This window comes from Myripristis murdjan, chromosome 9 (assembly GCF_902150065.1).
Source record: "Myripristis murdjan chromosome 9, fMyrMur1.1, whole genome shotgun sequence".
Taxonomy (NCBI): domain Eukaryota; kingdom Metazoa; phylum Chordata; class Actinopteri; order Holocentriformes; family Holocentridae; genus Myripristis; species Myripristis murdjan.
Window position 1 is genome coordinate 23306487 of NC_043988.1, and position 18814 is coordinate 23325300.

General features: G+C 41.9%; 2 protein-coding genes across 2 annotated transcripts; both read left to right on the forward strand.

Annotated features, from left to right (window-relative positions):
* Positions 1-226: 226 nt before the first annotated feature.
* Positions 227-7991, forward strand: creb3l3l (cAMP responsive element binding protein 3-like 3 like). Its single transcript, XM_030060528.1, has 10 exons — positions 227-370; positions 1583-1723; positions 2420-2819; positions 2990-3090; positions 3375-3467; positions 3750-3856; positions 5111-5179; positions 5282-5366; positions 5588-5681; positions 6313-7991. Exons 2-10 carry the CDS (start codon positions 1583-1585, stop codon positions 6717-6719), a joined length of 1497 nt encoding a protein of 498 aa, XP_029916388.1. The 5' UTR covers positions 227-370; the 3' UTR covers positions 6720-7991.
* Positions 7992-11420: 3429 nt separating this feature from the next.
* gadd45ga (growth arrest and DNA-damage-inducible, gamma a) lies at positions 11421-13070 on the forward strand. Its single transcript, XM_030061185.1, has 4 exons — positions 11421-11538; positions 11650-11751; positions 11867-12077; positions 12228-13070. The coding sequence occupies exons 1-4, from the start codon at positions 11486-11488 to the stop codon at positions 12339-12341; spliced, it is 480 nt and encodes a 159-aa protein (XP_029917045.1). The 5' UTR covers positions 11421-11485; the 3' UTR covers positions 12342-13070.
* Positions 13071-18814: the final 5744 nt, after the last annotated feature.

Here is an 18814-nt window from a genome sequence, read left to right on the forward strand (position 1 = left end):
TCTATCTATCTATCTATCTATCTATCTATCTATCTATCTATCTATCTATCTATCTATCTATCTATCTATCTATCTATCTATCTATCTACCTATTTGTACAAGAAAAACTCCACTGTGTCACAGCACCTAGGGAGTATTGAACCACCAGTGCTGAGGATACTACATTTCCCATAAGGACCAGTAGAAGACGCACGTACGCAGAGTTGTCTTTACGTGATGACGCAAATTTTGCCTTGTTGGAAGGTGATTTCCTGGGTAAGACATCTGACCGGAGACGCGGTAGCACAAGTGAACGAAACGCTGAGCAGAGAAAACCAGAACCTCACGGATACAGTCACCTGAATGCTATTTTGTCTGCTGACATAGAAAGGTAAGAAAATAAACAGCATTATGAACTGTTTCTGTTCTTTTTTATTCTGTCGTGTGTCACCGACGACCACGCCCTCTAGACAATAAAAGCCCAGAACATGCTTATCAAAATATCCGGCTAGCGTTAGCTGCCTTGCTAACGCTGTTTGGTAATTTCCTTCTTTCTGCCTAATGGATTTTCATTGTGCACTGTTTTAAATAAGCCCTTCATTGATCACATTGCTTCTTGCCCGCTACTAAATAAGTAGGTCATGCACATCTTGGAAAGTGCATTCTTGCTGTGAGACAATAAGATTACACACAGCCTCCATCCGGACTCTGCTTTTCACATTTTCCCATTAGAAATACAAATCAGCAATTGTGGTTGCATGGTATGACTGGTGGTGCGTCTTATTTGTTTTGACACATGATATTCATGGTGTTTGTAAGCAGCCAGGCCGGTCTCATGACTGTGGCATGTGTGGGCGGGGCATAGCAGAGGATGATGTCATGTTAGCAGTCAGGCGATGATGCAACGTTAAGCTGTTTACATGTCAGTGTAGTGAGTGTAATTTACCACTAGTGGTGTGACATATCCTCTCCATACTGACCATCCTATCTTATTCGTATGACTTGTACCATCTAAGCAATGCAAGTAGGTTCTCATTGGTACTGTTTTTTTTTTTTTTTTTTTCTTTTTCTTATTCTCTCTGCTTGACTTGTCTCATATCAGCCTTAACAAGCAATATTGTCATCTGTCCAGTAATATTCTTGCAGTCAGTATTTGGCTGATTGTGAGATTTGCAAATGTATAGCCCTTTTTGTGTAATGTTTCTCTTCATACAACTGCAAAAATTACCAATAGAGTAAAAATAACATGAACTTTTGTTTAAAAATAATAATAATCTTAAGACATGGCTCTCTGAAGAGCTTAACCTTTTCATACAGAAAGGTTATTCTTAGCAGGGTTGGTCATTATGGGTGAGAGGATATTGAAAGTCAGTGTCAGACATATCACTACTTCCAAACAGTGCCACTGAGTCATTTTCTTGCTCAGAGACACTTCAGCAGGGTAAATGCTTGCTGACATTGGGGCCCTAAAGGATGGTTTCACTACTCTCCACATCATCTGTGTTCATCACCTGTGGTAGCAGCCTGTGCAGGAATTAATCAGTTATCACATGATTCATGATATCACATCTATGGCCTGTTGTATGCTGCTGTGTTTATATAGATGTCACTGACAGAGGACCTTCCAGACATGGATGGAGCAGAGCTATTAGGGCTTCTCTTCCAGGGTGCAGAGAATGGGACCACTGAGCCCTTCTTCCCTGATGGGCAAGGACTCATTGAAGACTGGCTCTCTGAGCAGGATGTAAGACTTTCAGATGCCTAAGTTTTTACTTGATCAGGTTTACTTACACATATTGATAACCCCTGTCCCCAGAAGTCTGCCAAAAGACTATAAACGAAGGGTTAACGTGGTTTAATTGCTGTTAGCCAAGACAACATTTGATATATTGCTCTTGTTTACAATCAGATGATTCAAAATACTACTTATCTGTATTTTCAGACTTTGTATGAGCATAATCTTAAGCTAAAAGCTCTTGAGAGTGATTCGCCTCCTGGCCATGCAGCAAGATCAGTAGTTGTAACAAAAACATTAGGCTATCTGTTTATTCTACTTAGTACTTACTCTGCTTACTCTAAACAAAGTCTGAGAAGTGCTTTACAAGTGAGATAACTCCAAGACACAAAAAAAGAGGCATGGCAGAGGCTGACTACCAGGCGTCCGCTTTACCTCCTGAAACTCACTGCCCCACTATTATCAATTATTTTTTACCCAGGCTAACAACCCTTTGCTCTACATTCAAAATTGCAATCACTCATAATAGTATTAAGAGGTTGAAATAAGTGAGCACTTATTCTCAAGCTGGACGTTTTAAAGAGTAGTTGCTATCCCAACAAAATTAGAAATAACCAGAAAGCCATATAGCAACTTAAAGCATAACCCTGATGACTTGCCTATTTAAGACTTTCAAATGACTGTAATGCTTTCTTCTTTTCCCAGATGCTGACAGGCATGGATACTGAGGACTTTCTGTCCAGTTTGCTCGAGGGAGACGACAGCACAGCTGCCATCTGCCCCTCCCACTCTCCCCTGGGCAGTGACAGCGGCATCTCTGACGATAGCAGCACAGCTGGCGGTGTTGGAAACAACAACCCTCTGGGGTGCCCGAGCCCCCAGGGCAGTGACTCTGACCTTGTGCCCAGCCCCAGCTTCTCTCAGCCCAGCCCAGTATACTCAGACCCCGCCACGACCCCAGGAGAGCTGCAGACAGAGAACCTAGAGGCCGTCGCAGTTCAGGCAGATCATAGCTACTCTCTGCTGCAGGGTTCAGGGAGGGAGCTGGATTTCCTGCAGAGTGTGAGGGCAGAGAAGCCAGATACTGATGTCTTCATTGATTTGGGTATGTGTGGTGGGCCAAATTCATTATCTCTCATCATTTATTTCAGAATGTGTGCTTTGAAAAACAGCTAATACTGGGGGAAAATATCAAAGAGAATGAGATGAAAGCAGTGGACCATGATTTCCAGATTTGAGTATGTTTTAAATATGCATCATTTGCTTTTCCATCAGATGATCTGGAGTCTGAGGAGACAATGGAGGAGGATTTGACTGATGAGCTGCCATGCACTTTGGCCATAGAGGATTCAACACATGATTCAAAAACAGACCAGGTACGCTTTTAATTCATCATCAGTGGATTTCTACATTAATGGGACTACACCAGCAAGTTTGCAGAAAATACCTTAAGGAGAGTGTAATGAAGCCTCAAATATTCAGTTAAAGATGTGTCATAAGTCTGTTTCCAGTTTTAATGGTGAGCTGGTTCATAGACAAAAGAATATTACATGGTGCATACTGTCACTTTGGCGCCATCTAGTGGCACCATTTGTTTTCATGCAGAATAACCACTAAAAACAAAGGGTCATTGAGAAAAAATTGTCCTTCTTCACTGCAGTTCCAGTTTAAGGAGATTGTGTTGACTGAGGAGGAGAAGCGGCTTTTGGCAAAAGAAGGGGCAACCATTCCCACACACATGCCTCTGACAAAGGTAATAATGCACATAATCAAACTCAGTAGTCCTAATCATTGTTGAATTAATTCTCACAGTAATTGTTACATAGGAAGCTGTGGTTCTTACAGTGTAGGTTGTACTTTATGTTGTTGGTTACAGCTTTATGTGATAATAAAACTTTTTCTTGATGAATATTAAGTAGGTGTAAATATTGTCAGTCTGTGTCTTTCTGCTCTGAGGCACAGCTGCTTAAGACTGTTATATGCACTTCATCACCTGTCATCTCAATCTCATGATACCTTCCTCTCTGCGTCACAGGCAGAGGAGAGAACCTTGAAGAGGGTGAGGAGGAAGATCCGCAACAAGCAGTCTGCTCAGGAGAGCCGCAAGAAGAAGAAGGTCTATGTTGATGGACTGGAAAACAGGTGAGAAAATGAAGTTACTCCATGATTGATCAAGAAAAGAGTTGTCTATGGGCCAATATGATGCAACCTATTGCAAACTATTTTGCTAATTTGCATCTGTCTGGCTCAGTTCCTTGAATGTAGGTGGCAGATTAATCTGTCAAATATGGATGTAGTTATTGTGGATAATTATGCATCCTGTTTTGAAATCAAAACCATTAAAAAAATAGTCAAAACCAGTCAAGACCATTGTTAACAGTCATCTGACTGGACTGCATGGCTCCATTAGAACCAATTTTACCCGGTTGAGCAAGCGTCGGTAACAGAAGGCTATGAAGAGCATATGTTGTCTGAGTTTAACTACTGCCAGAGCAACTAAAATGGAACACAGATTGTAGGAATAATTTGCACATGAATTAAATGCAGAATTAGACTATTTACACTTGCCTGTACAACCCATATCGCAACATTGTAGTTACCTAATTTCATGGTGGGATTTATTCAAAATGGCAGGGTAAGATTTTTCTTGTTGTTAAGCCCACGTTCTGTGATTTCTTTTGGCTTTCACTCTCAGAGCCAGTGTTACAGTCACAAAGAAGAAATGGGCCCAAATAAAACAATAAATACAAAATTGGTAAACTTTAAAATGGACTAATCATAGATCTTTCAAACACACAAGAGTCTTAGTGATTTCTTAACACAACCTCTCGGCTGTCTAACAAGGCCTTGATTTGTTGGCACTTCTCCAAGGAAAGGCTAAGCCATGTCTGGAAATGAGTTCATGGATGGGGTGAGCTCAAGAAGCCATGGTGATAATGTAGCTCTGATTTAGCCTGTGTTTTTGCAGGTTTTGTTTTTAAGGAGGGTTAGGGCTAGGGGCCAAATTTTAAGATGGCTTCAAGAAGTGAAACTCTATGATTCGATTTGTCAACAAATTTCATGTAACTCTGTAATCCCACATGTATGGCGTCTTGGTAAAACAGCAAACTGGGTAGCTATGCTAACTAATAATAATAATAATAATAATAACTTAGATTTATATAGCACCTTTCAAAACACCCAAGGACGCTAGGTATTAAACTGTGACCTCGAGGAAAAACTGAGCAATAATTTGCCCTAGATCCCTTTGATTTACTGGACAAAATATAAATTTTTAACCACACTTAGAGATTATTTAGTTAGTCTCCTTTTTTATGTGACAGATTGACTGATGATTTCAAATCTATGTTTGGATAAAAATATTTGTGGATTTTAATGATGTACTGCTTACCACAGGGTTGCCATCTGCACAGCACACAATCTGGAACTCCAGAAGAAAGTCCAACTGCTTCAGAAACAGAACATGTAAGATTACTCACACAGAGGTGTTGCTTTTGCTTTACTGTGGTAGCAGCCTCTGTCATAAATACACTAAATATTTATCTTTTTCTCTTCTGGTTCATGCAGATCCCTGATAGAGCAACTGAGGAAGCTGCAGGCAATGATGAAAATGTCGACTATGAAGACAAGCACAACCAGCACTTGTGTTATGGTAAGAATACCACCAGATAGATAGATAGATATAGATAGATATAGTGCTACTTTGTTCACCTCAGTTAATCGCTTACTCTCCCCGATCACTCACTCACACTAACCACTTACCCGCTCGCATCTAATATTGTTGTCATATTGAATGTTGGGTTCCTGATTCTTTAGAAGAAGGATTTTGTTCATGCCACATTTTTTCACTTCCTTCTCACTTTTGCCTTTCAGGTGTTCCTGCTCTCTTTCTGCCTCATTGTCTTTCCTTCAGTCAACCCATTTGGCAGCAACACAGGGCAGAAGGAGCTCTACACACCCTCCTCCAGTAAGTTGTCTCAAGATGTAAAAGCCTTTGTTTTGTTTTAACTTTGTTTGCCAAGGCATATTTTGGTACACACCACGTACATTTTTATTTTATTTAATATTCCACTCACCTTCCAAAGTCAGTTTATTTTTAAAGTGCAATATCGCACCATTGTGTCTTCGCACACTTTATAGCCATCCAACAACAAAACAATAAAACGGCAATGACAGATCCAAAAAAAGACTTGGTAGAAGTATGAAAACAATGTAGGACCACAATAAAGAAATGAAAACAAAACAAAACAGAAAATATGACCTGCTACAGCGGTAGAAAAAAGACTGATAGCGCAATGAAACGAGACGGGCTTTGAGACATTGCTGTTGTGCTATAGAAATCGGAGTCAGGGAAGTCATACAGTCAGGTGTACATTTTACCTAAAATATGAAGATAATAAAGACATTCATTCATTTTCAAACTGAAAATAATAATCATTTTCTGCTGAATAGTTCTGTGACATCTTTCCATGTAATTTTATACATAGGTGACTGTGTTTCTGAGATTTTATGAATATCTTCTGCAAGGATATGGCTTTGCAGCTGACAAATTGTCATTCCACTAGCTACATGAAATTGTTTGTCCTCCATTCTTGCAGTCGTGTCCAGGGCCTTACGCTCGGTTCCGTCAGAAAACACAGATGTCATATCCAACATTGACTCTGAACAGCAAGAGAACTTCCTGATGCCACAGGCTACAGTGGAGAACACCAAGGCCATTTTCGCTGGTGGTCAGAACAACCACACTCCAGACTACCAGAGGGTGGAGCAGCCAGACTCGGAAACAGGTGTCAACAGCAACTCCTCAGCAGACTTCCCCAATCCTGCTCAGGCAGCTGAGATGAAGCCAGGGTCGGCCGGTGGAGTCGGAAACTTTCAAGAGGGATCCATTGATGCTGTCGTGGCGTCCGCTGTGGCCTATGAAGTCCCAGGATCTAAAGAGAACTGGATTGACCGGAAACCCACGTCTGTAATTTTACAGCAACACCGTTCAGATGAGATGTAGATGTGGGTAGATCCAGCCAGCAGAGGGAGCCATATTCCCAAATGGCTTTACATGCCAAAAGGGAAGCTAAGACGTAATGAAAGGAGGAAGGGAAAATAATTGTCAACATATATGATCTATCTGTCTGTTCCTACTTTTCCTCTGTAATAGTCTTCTGACATACTACTGTTCTTTTGTGAGCACTTTGTTATGATTTCCCTGTTGAACTGATCAGAAAGGACCTCTGAGAATATCCAGATTAAGGCAGTGTTGTTTATATAATAGAGAGTAGAAAATTGCAGAGGCAATATGCAGGGCAGTACGTTTTCTTTTATTGAGACCACAAGATATGTAAGTACTAGGGATTCTTGACAACCTGAAAAAAGTGGCGCAAATTACCTTGTGAATTTGCGCCACCCCCAAGAGACCTTTTTCATTGACCAGATGGTAAAAAAAAAAAAAAAATGACTTAATGGCCTTATTGTTGCCCCGGTGTCACCAAATCCAAGGGAGAGTCTTGACTGACTACAGTCTCTACCTGTCTTTAACTGTCTCCAACATGTCTAGATGCTGGGGATTGAACTTATTCTCCCACAATGAATAATTATGAAAACATAGTGAATTAATAGTTTGCACAGTCAGCGAATAACACCCATAGCATAGCACAGTATAGAATGCTTTATTGTCATGATGCTTGATCAAAGTGGTTGTTTGACCACTGTACTGCTTTAGCCATTGCAGGACATTTGGCCATTTAGAAGACTTGTAAAGTTTCTTAGTAATTCCCTTGTAACAAGGGTAATCATGCTCCTTTTTAATTTTGGAATGTTTTGGTTTTTATGTTGTACAGCAAAGCAAGAAGAAGAAAAAAAAGTCTGAGATAGAAAGTCACTTCGCCACTTATTTTTGCCATTGTTAACTGACCCTCAATTTATCCTTGTTACCTGTTCTTTTACAACTTTTGGGAACTGCTCTTGCCCCTCAAAATCTTGTCTGAAATACCTCTTGACAGCTGTGTGTCAGAAATGGGGTTTAATATATTTGTTCAGTAAACTGTTGCAGTAAAATATTATATTCAAAAAATGTAATGACCTGTTTTGTCAGTGAGGCATTTTTTACTTTATTTTATGTTTGTGCATTTGTTATATTGCTGTCAGTGCTAAATGGAATCTAAATGGTATTGGATTTGCATTTTGCTGAGATTTTAAATGTTGATCATGTTAAAAAAAAAAAAAAATATGCACTGATGTTTGCCATAGTCCAATTATGGAATGTAAATAAGCTTAAATGATTGTAGCTCTTCCTTACATTTGAATTCTTTATGTATGTATGTATAAGACATGTCTCTGAATATCCAGAATAATAATAATAAACTTTTTATATATCAACATGAACCTTTGACTATTCCTTTGGGTAGCATTATTCATAAACAAATGAAAAAAGATACCTCAATGCTTAATCTTGGCCGCTACTTGATCTTGGTCTTTTTCAAGCAAGATCCACATTGTGTTGAAACATTACACACATCTTATTATCATTTTACCTTTGTGCAGTATTGACTATTTTCCCCTCCCATGAAACTAATATTGTAAAACTGCTCACGCTATTTTCTGTTTCATTATCTATAACATTTCATAATCCAGGAAAGCTTTCCTACAGTAGGCCTCCCACCCAAGTGCACATTTTTACAGTAAGACATTAACACTTGGGAGTGTCGGTTGAAGGTTAAGCGGTAAAGGTGAGTGCTGGGTATTGGCTTTCCATCATGTCATTACGTGCCATTTCAATTTGTAGTGAATCAGTGGTACCACACTTGCTTGGCAAAAAAAAAAAAAAAAAAAAAACCACCATCAGTTGCTCATGGGAGATTGTGATCCTTACCATTGTTTTTAGGCAGCACACTGGCTGCTCTTGGGTTTAAATATTTGTCCACACTGCCAGGTAGTTAAGAAGGGTACTACCATTCTCCAGCGACTGTTGCTTATGCCAGACATCATGGTCCATGGTGCTTTAGGTGGTGCTGATGGATGTAAAAATTATGCCTAAAATTTCCATCCTTTGTCACTGTTGAAAGAACACACTGATGCAGCCTTCCCACGACCCACCTGTCTCCACAATGGGACCCACCAGGGGGTCAGGACCCACAGTTTGAAAATTGTTGCATTAAGAAACTGCATGAGAGTTTGAGAGCCTGAACTGAATTTTTTTTTTTTTTTTTTTTTTTTTTTTTTTTGCAATTTTCATTAAGAATGTAGGTTTTAAGGACACATAGTTATAATTTATTTCTAAAGCTGATTGGAGGCATGTTGCATTTTCACCCATTAATTTCAGCTTCTTTTGATTCATTGCCCAGATCACATTTATGCTTAAAGCTAAACTCCCATGCCAGGCAGATGATAATTGGTCTGCATTTAGAAGTATCCTCAGCTTTGGGTAATAACAGCATATGGGCTGATGACTCACAAGTGCGGGGAGGGATCATGAGTCACAAGCTTATTCAACATGTTCAGGCTAGTTATGTAGAGGAAAGGTCACGCTGCCTATCACCAGCAGGTGGCAGTGTTGGCTCAAAATCTGACACTGAGCGCACAGAGAAGAGGATCTTTTTTGTCAACACTGGGGTCAACTCAGCTCATCAGAGTGTGTGCAGAGGATACCGGCTGTCACATGGTCAAATAAACAGACCCACTTGCAGACCAATAAATGTCTATAAGGTTCATAAATATACATAATTGGACTCATCATTCGAGTAACTGTCCCTAACCTACCCTGATAAAAAAAAAAAAAAAATCCCCATAATAATCATATATTTGAGACTTATTATAGCCTGTAGTGTGTCTGGGCTACTTATTGGTGACTATATAGTGATGTCATTGTGGGCCTACTTTATGTTTTTTTTTTTTCTTCATCTCTTATGGTGTAATACCTTATATTCACTTACTAAGGCTCTTGTTTTCTAAGTCTAAGCCACGCATTGTAAATCTGCTCAATAATTAGCCAAGACAGCTGATTCAAGACAAATAAACCGGTGCACAAAAATGCACAGCCACAGGCACCTGTCTGAGTTGAATGGTGTTGAATGTAAAAACACAGAATCCCCCCCGATAAGAGTCAGTTGAGTTTCAATTGGCCTAACGGCGCACTCGCCCCGGCACGTGGCGCTTTCCAGTGGGGGGGCCCCGCACATCTGCCGGAGGCCCCTGAATGGATTGGACTGGGATGATAAGAACACACACACACACACACACACACACACACACACACACTCCTCCAGAAGAAACGAGGGCAGGTGGAGGACGAGGGCATTGTCCTGACAACAGAGTCGCTGTTGTCTCGGCGGTGAATCGACACGCGTCAAGAAAAACTGGCAATTATGTGCAGGCTGCCTTTTGAATGGACTAACACAACAGTGGCGTGTGCCGGTCACAAGCTGTTCTGGTCACTCCTCCAAACATTTCGCCCTGAAGAAATCCTCCGCCTATTCAGGTCAGGGCAAGCTTGCAGATCTCACTTTGCAGGACAAATCTGTTACTCCGGGTAGACTATAAACACGGCAGACTAAATAGCACGCTTCTGGGAACATGCTGGTTCACCCACAACATGCAAGTGTTTACTGTTTACAGCGATGATGCAAATGCTAAGCAAGACTAGGGGAAGCTGAGGAGGAATTAGGGAATATTTTGATCAGCTTTCCCAAGTGTAAGAGAGGGGATGTCCAGTGGTACTTGAGCGGGCTCCAGGGGGTCCACAGCAAGGTGGGGAGCCACTATTAATAAAGCTGACAAGCCTATTCTGATCTTCACTCTCCCCTCTTTTGTTGTACCCACTTGCAATATGTACAGTGCACTAAATCATAAAAATTAGTCTTATCAAATTTAGATCAATTGAAATCCCTGATCTAGACACATATTAATTAGGTTGTATTGTCCCCCTGTGGCCGTCTTATTTGTCTTGGTCCACAGTCCTCTAGGTCCCTTGTTTTATAACTGCCATGGGAAAACACCACATGCCCTACAGTAGCCTACATGCATAACAATTATATAACTCACAACGAACACAAGGCTAGGGCGGGCTGCTGCAGGCATCTCTGTAGCGACTGTGGCAAGGCTTTGGCCCCCAGTCATTAGCACCCTACAGGGCAAACAAGCACCAATATAATCAGGTAACAGCTATATAGTCACATAACCACTCATGTAAGTCCTCATATAACTTGCACCTGCTTGATAGCTACTACTTATGGGTTATGAATTTAGGTCGTAAAGCTGTTGGCCTGCCCTAAACATTTGGGTAAACTCCATTAAAAAAGTAAGGCAAATAAAACGGGTGGGTAAAGTGAGTTTAGGGTGGATTCACCCTTCACTCCATTCCTGAGTCATAATCAGCGCAGGCACAGCCTGCAGCCTTTAGAAATCCATAGTAAACAGGACTTTTAGTTTTTGTACACTGTGGTGATGTTGGATGTTGACAACAAGGCAAGTGAGTGTGTGTGGGAGGGGGGATGGTAGGTGGGGGGATTTCTTGAAAGGTTGTAATCCTGCCCCACGTGGGGCTGTCAACAAGATCACCGTAACTGTCTGGGGACTTTTGCTTTCCTCATTCCGGCTGCTCTGAGCCAACGGTAGAGGGCAGGAGCGGAAAACACCGCCCCTTGCCGAGAAACTACGCTGCCCTGCTATAAAACCACCCACAGCCTGTTCCGAGCTCAGAATAACGCAAGAGCCCTACATAGAGAACAGCACAACCTACTTCTGTTCATTGCAAAACGCGATCGCATTTGGATTACAATTATGACTCTGGAGGAGATCCACGGACAAGAGAACGCAATGGAAAACACAGATAGGTAAATATCACAGAAGCGGATATACCAGCCCTGCTACTGATTTTAATGCTGTCTTCATGTGATTTAGAAAATGTGTCAGTCTGCTTATGATTTTTTAAATTTCTTTGTCAGGGTGCAAAGTGCAGGCACATCCCTGGAAGAGCTGCTGGTCGCTGCAAAGAAGCAGGACTACCTTACAGTCGGAGTTTACGAGTCTGCCAAAGTTATGAATGTGTAAGTATTACAATTTCTGAGGTGCTTTAACATTTTTACATGGATATATATATTTTAGATATCTTGAAACGTGCAAGAAAATATTTTCTGATCTTAATTGTTTCTCTCTCTACAGTGACCCAGACAGCGTGGCATTCTGCGTCCTGGCCACCGATGAGGAATACGAGTGTGACATCGCTCTTCAGATCCACTTCACCCTCATCCAGGCTTTCTGCTTCGACAACGACATCAACGTGGTGCGCGTGAACGACATCGGGCGCCTGGCTGAGATAGTAGGCGCGGACGCAACCGGCGAGCCCAAGGACGCGCACTGCATTCTCGTCACGGTATGTTCCACGAGTCACGAGCCAGTAGTCAGCGTTCAGTGAATCATGCATGCATCACCCCTGCTATCTGCATTGTCTGCACGCTCTGCGTATCTGCTTCTCTGATGCAGGTGTCACAAGTCTAATGCTTCCCTGTGTTTCTCATTGCAGAGCCCCAGTGCAGACCCATGGAAGGACCCTGCTCTGGACAAGCTGAGTCTGTTCTGCGAAGAGAGCCGCAGTGTGTGCGACTGGGTGCCTGCCATCACTCTGCCAGAGCGCTGAGGCAGTGGTTCATGTGATGACAATGAAGGTGATGAAAAGAAAGTAAAGGAGCAGAGCCTCAGTTGGGGGTTTCAAGCCTTGCTGCCTCCCTTGCCTGGATTAGGAGGCTGTGGCTATAACCTCTCCCCTGCTCCCGGTGCATACTGGGTCAGCACGTTGATTCTGGATTACCCTGAGGTGGGGTTAAAGTTCAGAGGTCAAGGGTGGACTGGGTCGGGTGTTCATGGATTGAGACACTTTCAGGAAGGAAGGTCTGATGGACACTGATGAGGAGCTGAGTTGGAGTCTGCTGTGCAGCACACAGGGAAAGTTGATGTGAGGTGAGCCAGTGTCTGCCCTGAACCAAATGAAGGAGCTAAAAATGGAGTGGCCAGAGAGAGAGAGAGAGAGACAGGGCAAGAAGTGGACTTAAGCGTGTACACTGGATTGGAGTTCATCAGAATAGACAAAAGGAGACATTGCACCTCAAGATGGTACCTGAAGATGAATAAATGGACTTTATTTTTCTTTGAAAAATTCCCAGTGCAGCTAAGAGGAAGGACTGGGAAGAAGCAGAGACATTTGCTTGCAATTCCTCATTTGAGCTATTTCTGTACCTGTGAGTGGACATGAAAATTATTTTCATGGACTATGATTTTACTTTAAGATTTGCAGGGAAAACAATGCAATATCAATTTTAACTGTACATGTTTTTCATGTTTTCTGAATAAATGTTTGAAACCAAACTCATTCTCTCTTGTCCAAAATGTTGTTTCTCCTGTGCATCTGTGATTGACACAGCTTTACACGTGGGCACCGCCACTCACTGAACCACATTAGCTATGATGCAGCTGACAGAAGGAAGCTACTGCATAGTGGTCAGAGATAGTATAAGCAGGAAATGTTGCACACAGGCATGCTGCAATACCGCACCTATTTTGCATGCCCACAGTACTAGGAAAAGCGGTACAGCGTAAAAAGTGGGTGTCAGAAACTGAGACCAAATGACTGGAAGAGAGATGTGAAACCGACAGAAAGAGAGAGTAGAGTAGTTGCGACATAATGATGCTTATGACATGTGGTCTTTCCAGGCATTGACCTTTTACCGCCCATACACCAGCTGCCTTATGCGACAGCTTGCACAATGACTAGAGCCAGGAGCAGGGCTGAGGTTGGGGCAGGGGAGATGGGAGGCTGGGGGGCCCTGCTGGAGAGAGCTCTCCTTTGTTTTCAGTGTACTGGCAGCTGGGGCCAGAGAGATCTGTGCATCAGTGGGGAGTGTGCTCAGTTCTAGTTTTGTACATCCAAGTAGAAATGGGAGGCTGTTATCTATTAGGAAACAATAACACAACCTTGCTCTGCTCCAGAGTGCTGGGTTTGCACTTCACATCAGACATAAATTGTTGGGAAACTCAGTAGCATATTCAGTTTGCATGCACCAACTGTTTAGTTTAAGAAACCTTGCAGGAGCTTCCAAATTCTTGCACACTCTAAATATACCATTGAGTAACTCATTGGAGAAATAAATGAAAACTTATGCATGGTGTCCTATATACAGCACATATGTGTACTCTTACACACACTTGGCCTGATAGAAAGTAAGTGAACTGGAACTAGAGTTGAGTTATTGCAAAACTGGGGTCAGCAAGAATGTGAGCAGCAGGTAAAGGAAATGTGTGTGCTGCGGTTGCCTGTGAGCTGAAACTGACAGTAAAGAGGCATACATCAAAGAGGTGGGAGACTTCAGAGGAACTCACCTCACTTTTTCTTTGCAACAGTTCGGTCCTCATTGATCCACTGGTCATACACACTCTCAGCTGCATACTGCTCTCACGAACACACAAGCATTAACAGGCATGCACAGGCTTACGCAGGTGTGTGCATGTGTACCCACACACACACACACACACACACACACACACACACACACACACACACACACACACACATACACACACACACACACACACACACACAGTCTGATGTTAGTTAATTGCTCAGTATTCTAAGAACAAAGGAAGCTTTACTCTCGCAGAGTTATAGTAACACAAAGAGTAAAGATGCAAGTCTTTTCATAAAGGGACTTTCCTTGGCCATTAAGAACTGCACTGAGGGGCAAATGGGAGCTTCAAATTTCCCTTAAACGCTAGCACTGTCTATTCATTTTCTTTCCAAGCACTGTCAAAACTGTAAATGAACTGGCATCGAACAATCATGTGAGGAGAGTGATTTGAGAAAGAGCAGGGCTTGTGATACCTCTGTGTTTTCTTGATGACTGTTGTATTCCTCTATGACCAAACACAAAACCTAGCTCTAGCTGCAGCAGAGGTCAAAGTGCAATATCTTTTAAAATGCAAAAGAATGTAAGTAATGCATTCTTAACAATTATTTTATATTCATGATAAAAACTGCACAAAAGATTTTCTTAGCATGTATATATCCTGCGGCAGTGTCACTGTGCTATTTGTCTGTGCAGGTCAGCTTCTTGTCAGGCAGTGTTAACTTCTCTGTTCTAACATGTAAATCCTAACAGCATCAGTAGTAGCAGCAATTGTGGCCGGTCTTGACCCATTTATGTGGGAGAAGAAAAAAAAAAATCACTCATGCCCCAGAAAAGAAAAAAAAAAATCAAAAAATCAATTTTCTCAAGAATGTAAATGTTGAATCTTTCATTATGTGCTTTAAGTAAACATAATAGTCACGGCTAATTTAAGGTAGTGCGGTTACAATCAAGTTCTAAGGTTATTGTTGGCTTAATCATTGACCTACTTTGTTTATAGGCTATACGGATGGTCTCTGAGATGTATCAGATTTGTGCTGTCTAAAATCACTTCTCTCTGGGTCTCCATCTATCAAGCAAACAAGTTTAAAAAACCTGTATTAACAAGAAAAAGAAAAATACATACGCAACCTGCAAGTTCAATAGATTGTTACTGGTTACGTAACAGTTTCAGGAATCTATCTATCTATCTATCTATCTATCTATCTATCTATCTATCTATCTATCTATCTGTTTACTTCAATTCCATTGCAGTAGCCCATGAAAGCCTTCTGCAGCACTGAAAAAACAACAACATGTCTGTTTTTATTTCTGTGTTCCTCTTGGCTACAGGTGTATGTGGGCCAACAGAGAACAAAACCACTAAGGCGCTACAGCTGGAAGGGCCTCATTGCTGCTGCTGCTGCTGCTGTTTGTTTGCAGTTAACAAACGTCTTCTCCTTGTGCTGCCTGCTGCTGCTTTGTGCCAGAGCCTGGAGCTACAGCCTAGACCGAGACAGACCGACTGTCTGAATGAGCTCCGAGCCAGAGATCCAGAACGACGATAGACAGACAAAGAGAAAAACAGTAATTTTGAAAGGGAGGGAGCTAGAGAGTGTATTTGTGTGTGTGAGGGAGAGAGAGAGAGAGACCAGACAGATGTGTGCTCTGAGAAACCTTTATTTTTTTCAACTGTGGCACAGAGAGATGGTAAACATCACACAGTAGCTACTCCAGACCGCTGCCCAGATCTTTTTTTTTTCTTCCTGTCTAGAAGCTTATGGTCAGACTCTTCTGTGTATGATAAATAATCTACATTGTCGACTGATCTGATGCCACAGACACAAAATACACAGTATACATATACTTCCATCATGGTTTACCTTTTCCTATAGCATGCCAACTTCACATTAAAGGGCAAGAGAGTGTTGGGATGGTTACTTTTGAAATGGAGTAGGTTACAGATTACTAGTTACCTTGTGTTACCTTTTTGTTGTTTTCTAGCAAATGTTTTAAACTGGGTTAAGGTTAAGATCAGAATGTTTTGCTTTTCAAGCAGAAACACCAAAGGAAATCACAAGTCTGGCAATCACAAACAGCCAAAACAAATGGCCTTGACGTGGTCGGCTGGTTGCAGCCAGGCAAGGCAGACTGACTGCTTAGAGCAACGCACATTGATTTGATTGACAGATAAGAGGCGCTCAAAATTTGAGCACATACTGCCAACTGAATGCAGCCTGCATAGACATAGAGCCAGCTCCTTGTCAGCCATCCTGCCCCTGAAGGTATGGCACTCAAGTTTGTCCCAATGGCTTTGTTGACATACGTCTGGAAATATGCCAAAACAAGACATTCCTGCATGGTGAAAAGATGCAAAACTACAGAATGATTATTATATCCTACATATGTATATATATATATGTAACCCATTTGTACTTGCAAAGTTACATGTAACTGGTTACTCCACAACACTGGTAGCTTTGTTTTATAGAGGATTTTTATTGGTAAATGAAAAGGTAAGAAATCAATAAACATCAAAAAAAGAAGAAGTTTATATCTGAAGTTCAGGAGCAAAGACCATGCCTCAAGCACTTCTCCCAGTCCCAATTACCATTCTAACGTATAAGGCCTCCTCCCCTTGGTCTCAGTCCTGCTCAATCATACACTCAAACAGTCACACGTTGCGAAAAATATCTTCCTTAGTTTACTAAAACTTTGAGTTTTAGTTACTCCTCAGACAGATGGATGCCAAGTTCTCCCTTGCCTTGTCAGACAGCAACTTGTTTTATAAGCTCCCCTCTGTCATCGCTGAATCCCCAATTCCCCTCCTCCGTCCTATCGCCCTTGTTCTGCAGTGTTTGTCCCTCAGCACTCCAGGTTCATAGAGCAGGGGTTGCCAACTACATCTGTCCTTAGACAATGTGGGGAGTGGACTTTCAAATAACAAAATTTTAATTTAGTCCAGCCTAATTAGTATGTTATTGTTTAATATTTTAACTTTCATACAAAAGTTCTGTTATTTAGGCTAATCAGTGTGAAAAGACTCCTTAAAAAACACTTTTCCACTTAGGGTAAGTGGAAAAGAATGTATATACTACTGTATATACTGTATATACAGTATTTGTTTTTTTTGTTTGTTTGTTTGTTTGTTTGCTTGTTTTTTTTTGTGAGTGAACTGTTTCTTTACTGTTGTTGGGTGTTTGGTTTTGCAATGAAATCTATGCTATCCATTACAGCAATCAGTGCTATTAATTCATAAAGTGCTTATGTGTCTCTTTAAAAGTGTCTAATGCTTGCTGATCAGCTATTTTACTGTAACACCATTTCAGTGATGTGTTACAGTATATACTTCCATATATTCGCCTGTTAGGAGTTCCAAGTGATTCCCAGCCTCGTGGTTCAACTGTAAATGCTAAATGCTAACCAAGGACTCCGGTAGAGTGATACGCTGCCTTTTCCCAGATCCATTACTTGCATGGGGAACTGTGGTCCTTCCTTCCCATTCCCCTCCTCATCTCACTTACAGTAACCACAGCAAGATGAGATTACACGATGAGCTGGCAGGCAGCACCCTGCCCCACCCTTCTCGCTTCTCTCTCTCTCTCTCTCTCTCTCTCTCTCTCTCTCCCATAGCTAGAAATGGCACCATGAGCTCATGGCCCAGCTGGCTTATGCAGGCTTGGAGAGATAGATAGATGGATGGCCGGTGTTGGGTATCTCTAATCTAAGTATGTGTCACTCACTGGAGAGATGAGCTGGACCTTGCCTCTGCTGCTGTTGCTCAACTTACAGTGAGCTCACTCCTTAAAGGCCAGGTGGTGAGCCAGTACAAGAAGCAACTTACAAAAGGTTTTAGATTTATGATGCAGGGAATTTCTCATCCATGTGGTGGCAAAGATGATTGCAATACAACAACAGATACACTGAGGTAGCTGTTTGGGAAGAGTCCATATCGATCTGTCAGTAAGTCCTGACACTGGTGGTTTCTGAGTTTTGTGGTTGTGGTTAGGCTGAGGTACTGTAGCTGTAATACACACACACTCAAGGACACACACCTGGGCACCTGCGATGACCGCAGCGTACTGGTAGGGATGAGATCACCTGATGCTAAACTCTTGGTGCAGGAGTAATGATTGCGGTTGTCTTTCTACAGAGTCTATAATCAGGCACACTATAACAGCTGTGTGTGAGCTAGGGGGAGGGCGACCATGCTACACGCAGGCACACACACACACACACACACAAACACCTGACCTACAGTTAGAGATTCACTGTGTCCCCTTGGGGGTAGAATGACATACACTCTGCAGGTTGTTGCAGATGAGGTCATGGCGCACTGTTTGCTCCTGATAATGTGAGACACTATTCTGGGTCTCTGGTCAAACCCAATGAGACAGATTTACAGTTTGACAGGAGGAATGCCTTTAAAATTGGAAGACACCCTCATCACCATTTGTGCAAAATTTAGTCAAATGCATGTTTGTTTTCCGTGTGTTTAAACGTTGCCTTGGGATTGCATCAGGGTGTTTGTTCGATAGCACATGAATGGTGGTTAAATGTGTGATTTCTGAGTGCAATGTCCTTTAGTATAAACAAGATTATTCCTCTGCCCTCAATACCCTTTGCTCTGAAGTATAAAGTCTTTAAAAAAATCCTGCATGGGTGTTCATAACATTAACCTCACATAAACCTCAAAGCCAGCTAAACTTAGACCCCTTAGTCCAAGTGTCAGATT

Bases quoted from the DNA above. Each gene is read 5' to 3' on its own strand.
- creb3l3l (XM_030060528.1), top strand. From the start codon at position 1,583: ATGTCACTGACAGAGGACCTTCCAGACATGGATGGAGCAGAGCTATTA. The intron at 3,091-3,374 runs GTACGCTTTTAA...TCTTCACTGCAG, and splicing joins ATGATTCAAAAACAGACCAG to TTCCAGTTTAAGGAGATTGT. The intron at 5,367-5,587 runs GTAAGAATACCA...TTTGCCTTTCAG, and splicing joins CAACCAGCACTTGTGTTATG to GTGTTCCTGCTCTCTTTCTG.
- gadd45ga (XM_030061185.1), top strand. From the start codon at position 11,486: ATGACTCTGGAGGAGATCCACGGACAAGAGAACGCAATGGAAAACACA. The intron at 11,752-11,866 runs GTAAGTATTACA...CTCTCTCTACAG, and splicing joins TCTGCCAAAGTTATGAATGT to TGACCCAGACAGCGTGGCAT. The intron at 12,078-12,227 runs GTATGTTCCACG...TTCTCATTGCAG, and splicing joins CGCACTGCATTCTCGTCACG to AGCCCCAGTGCAGACCCATG.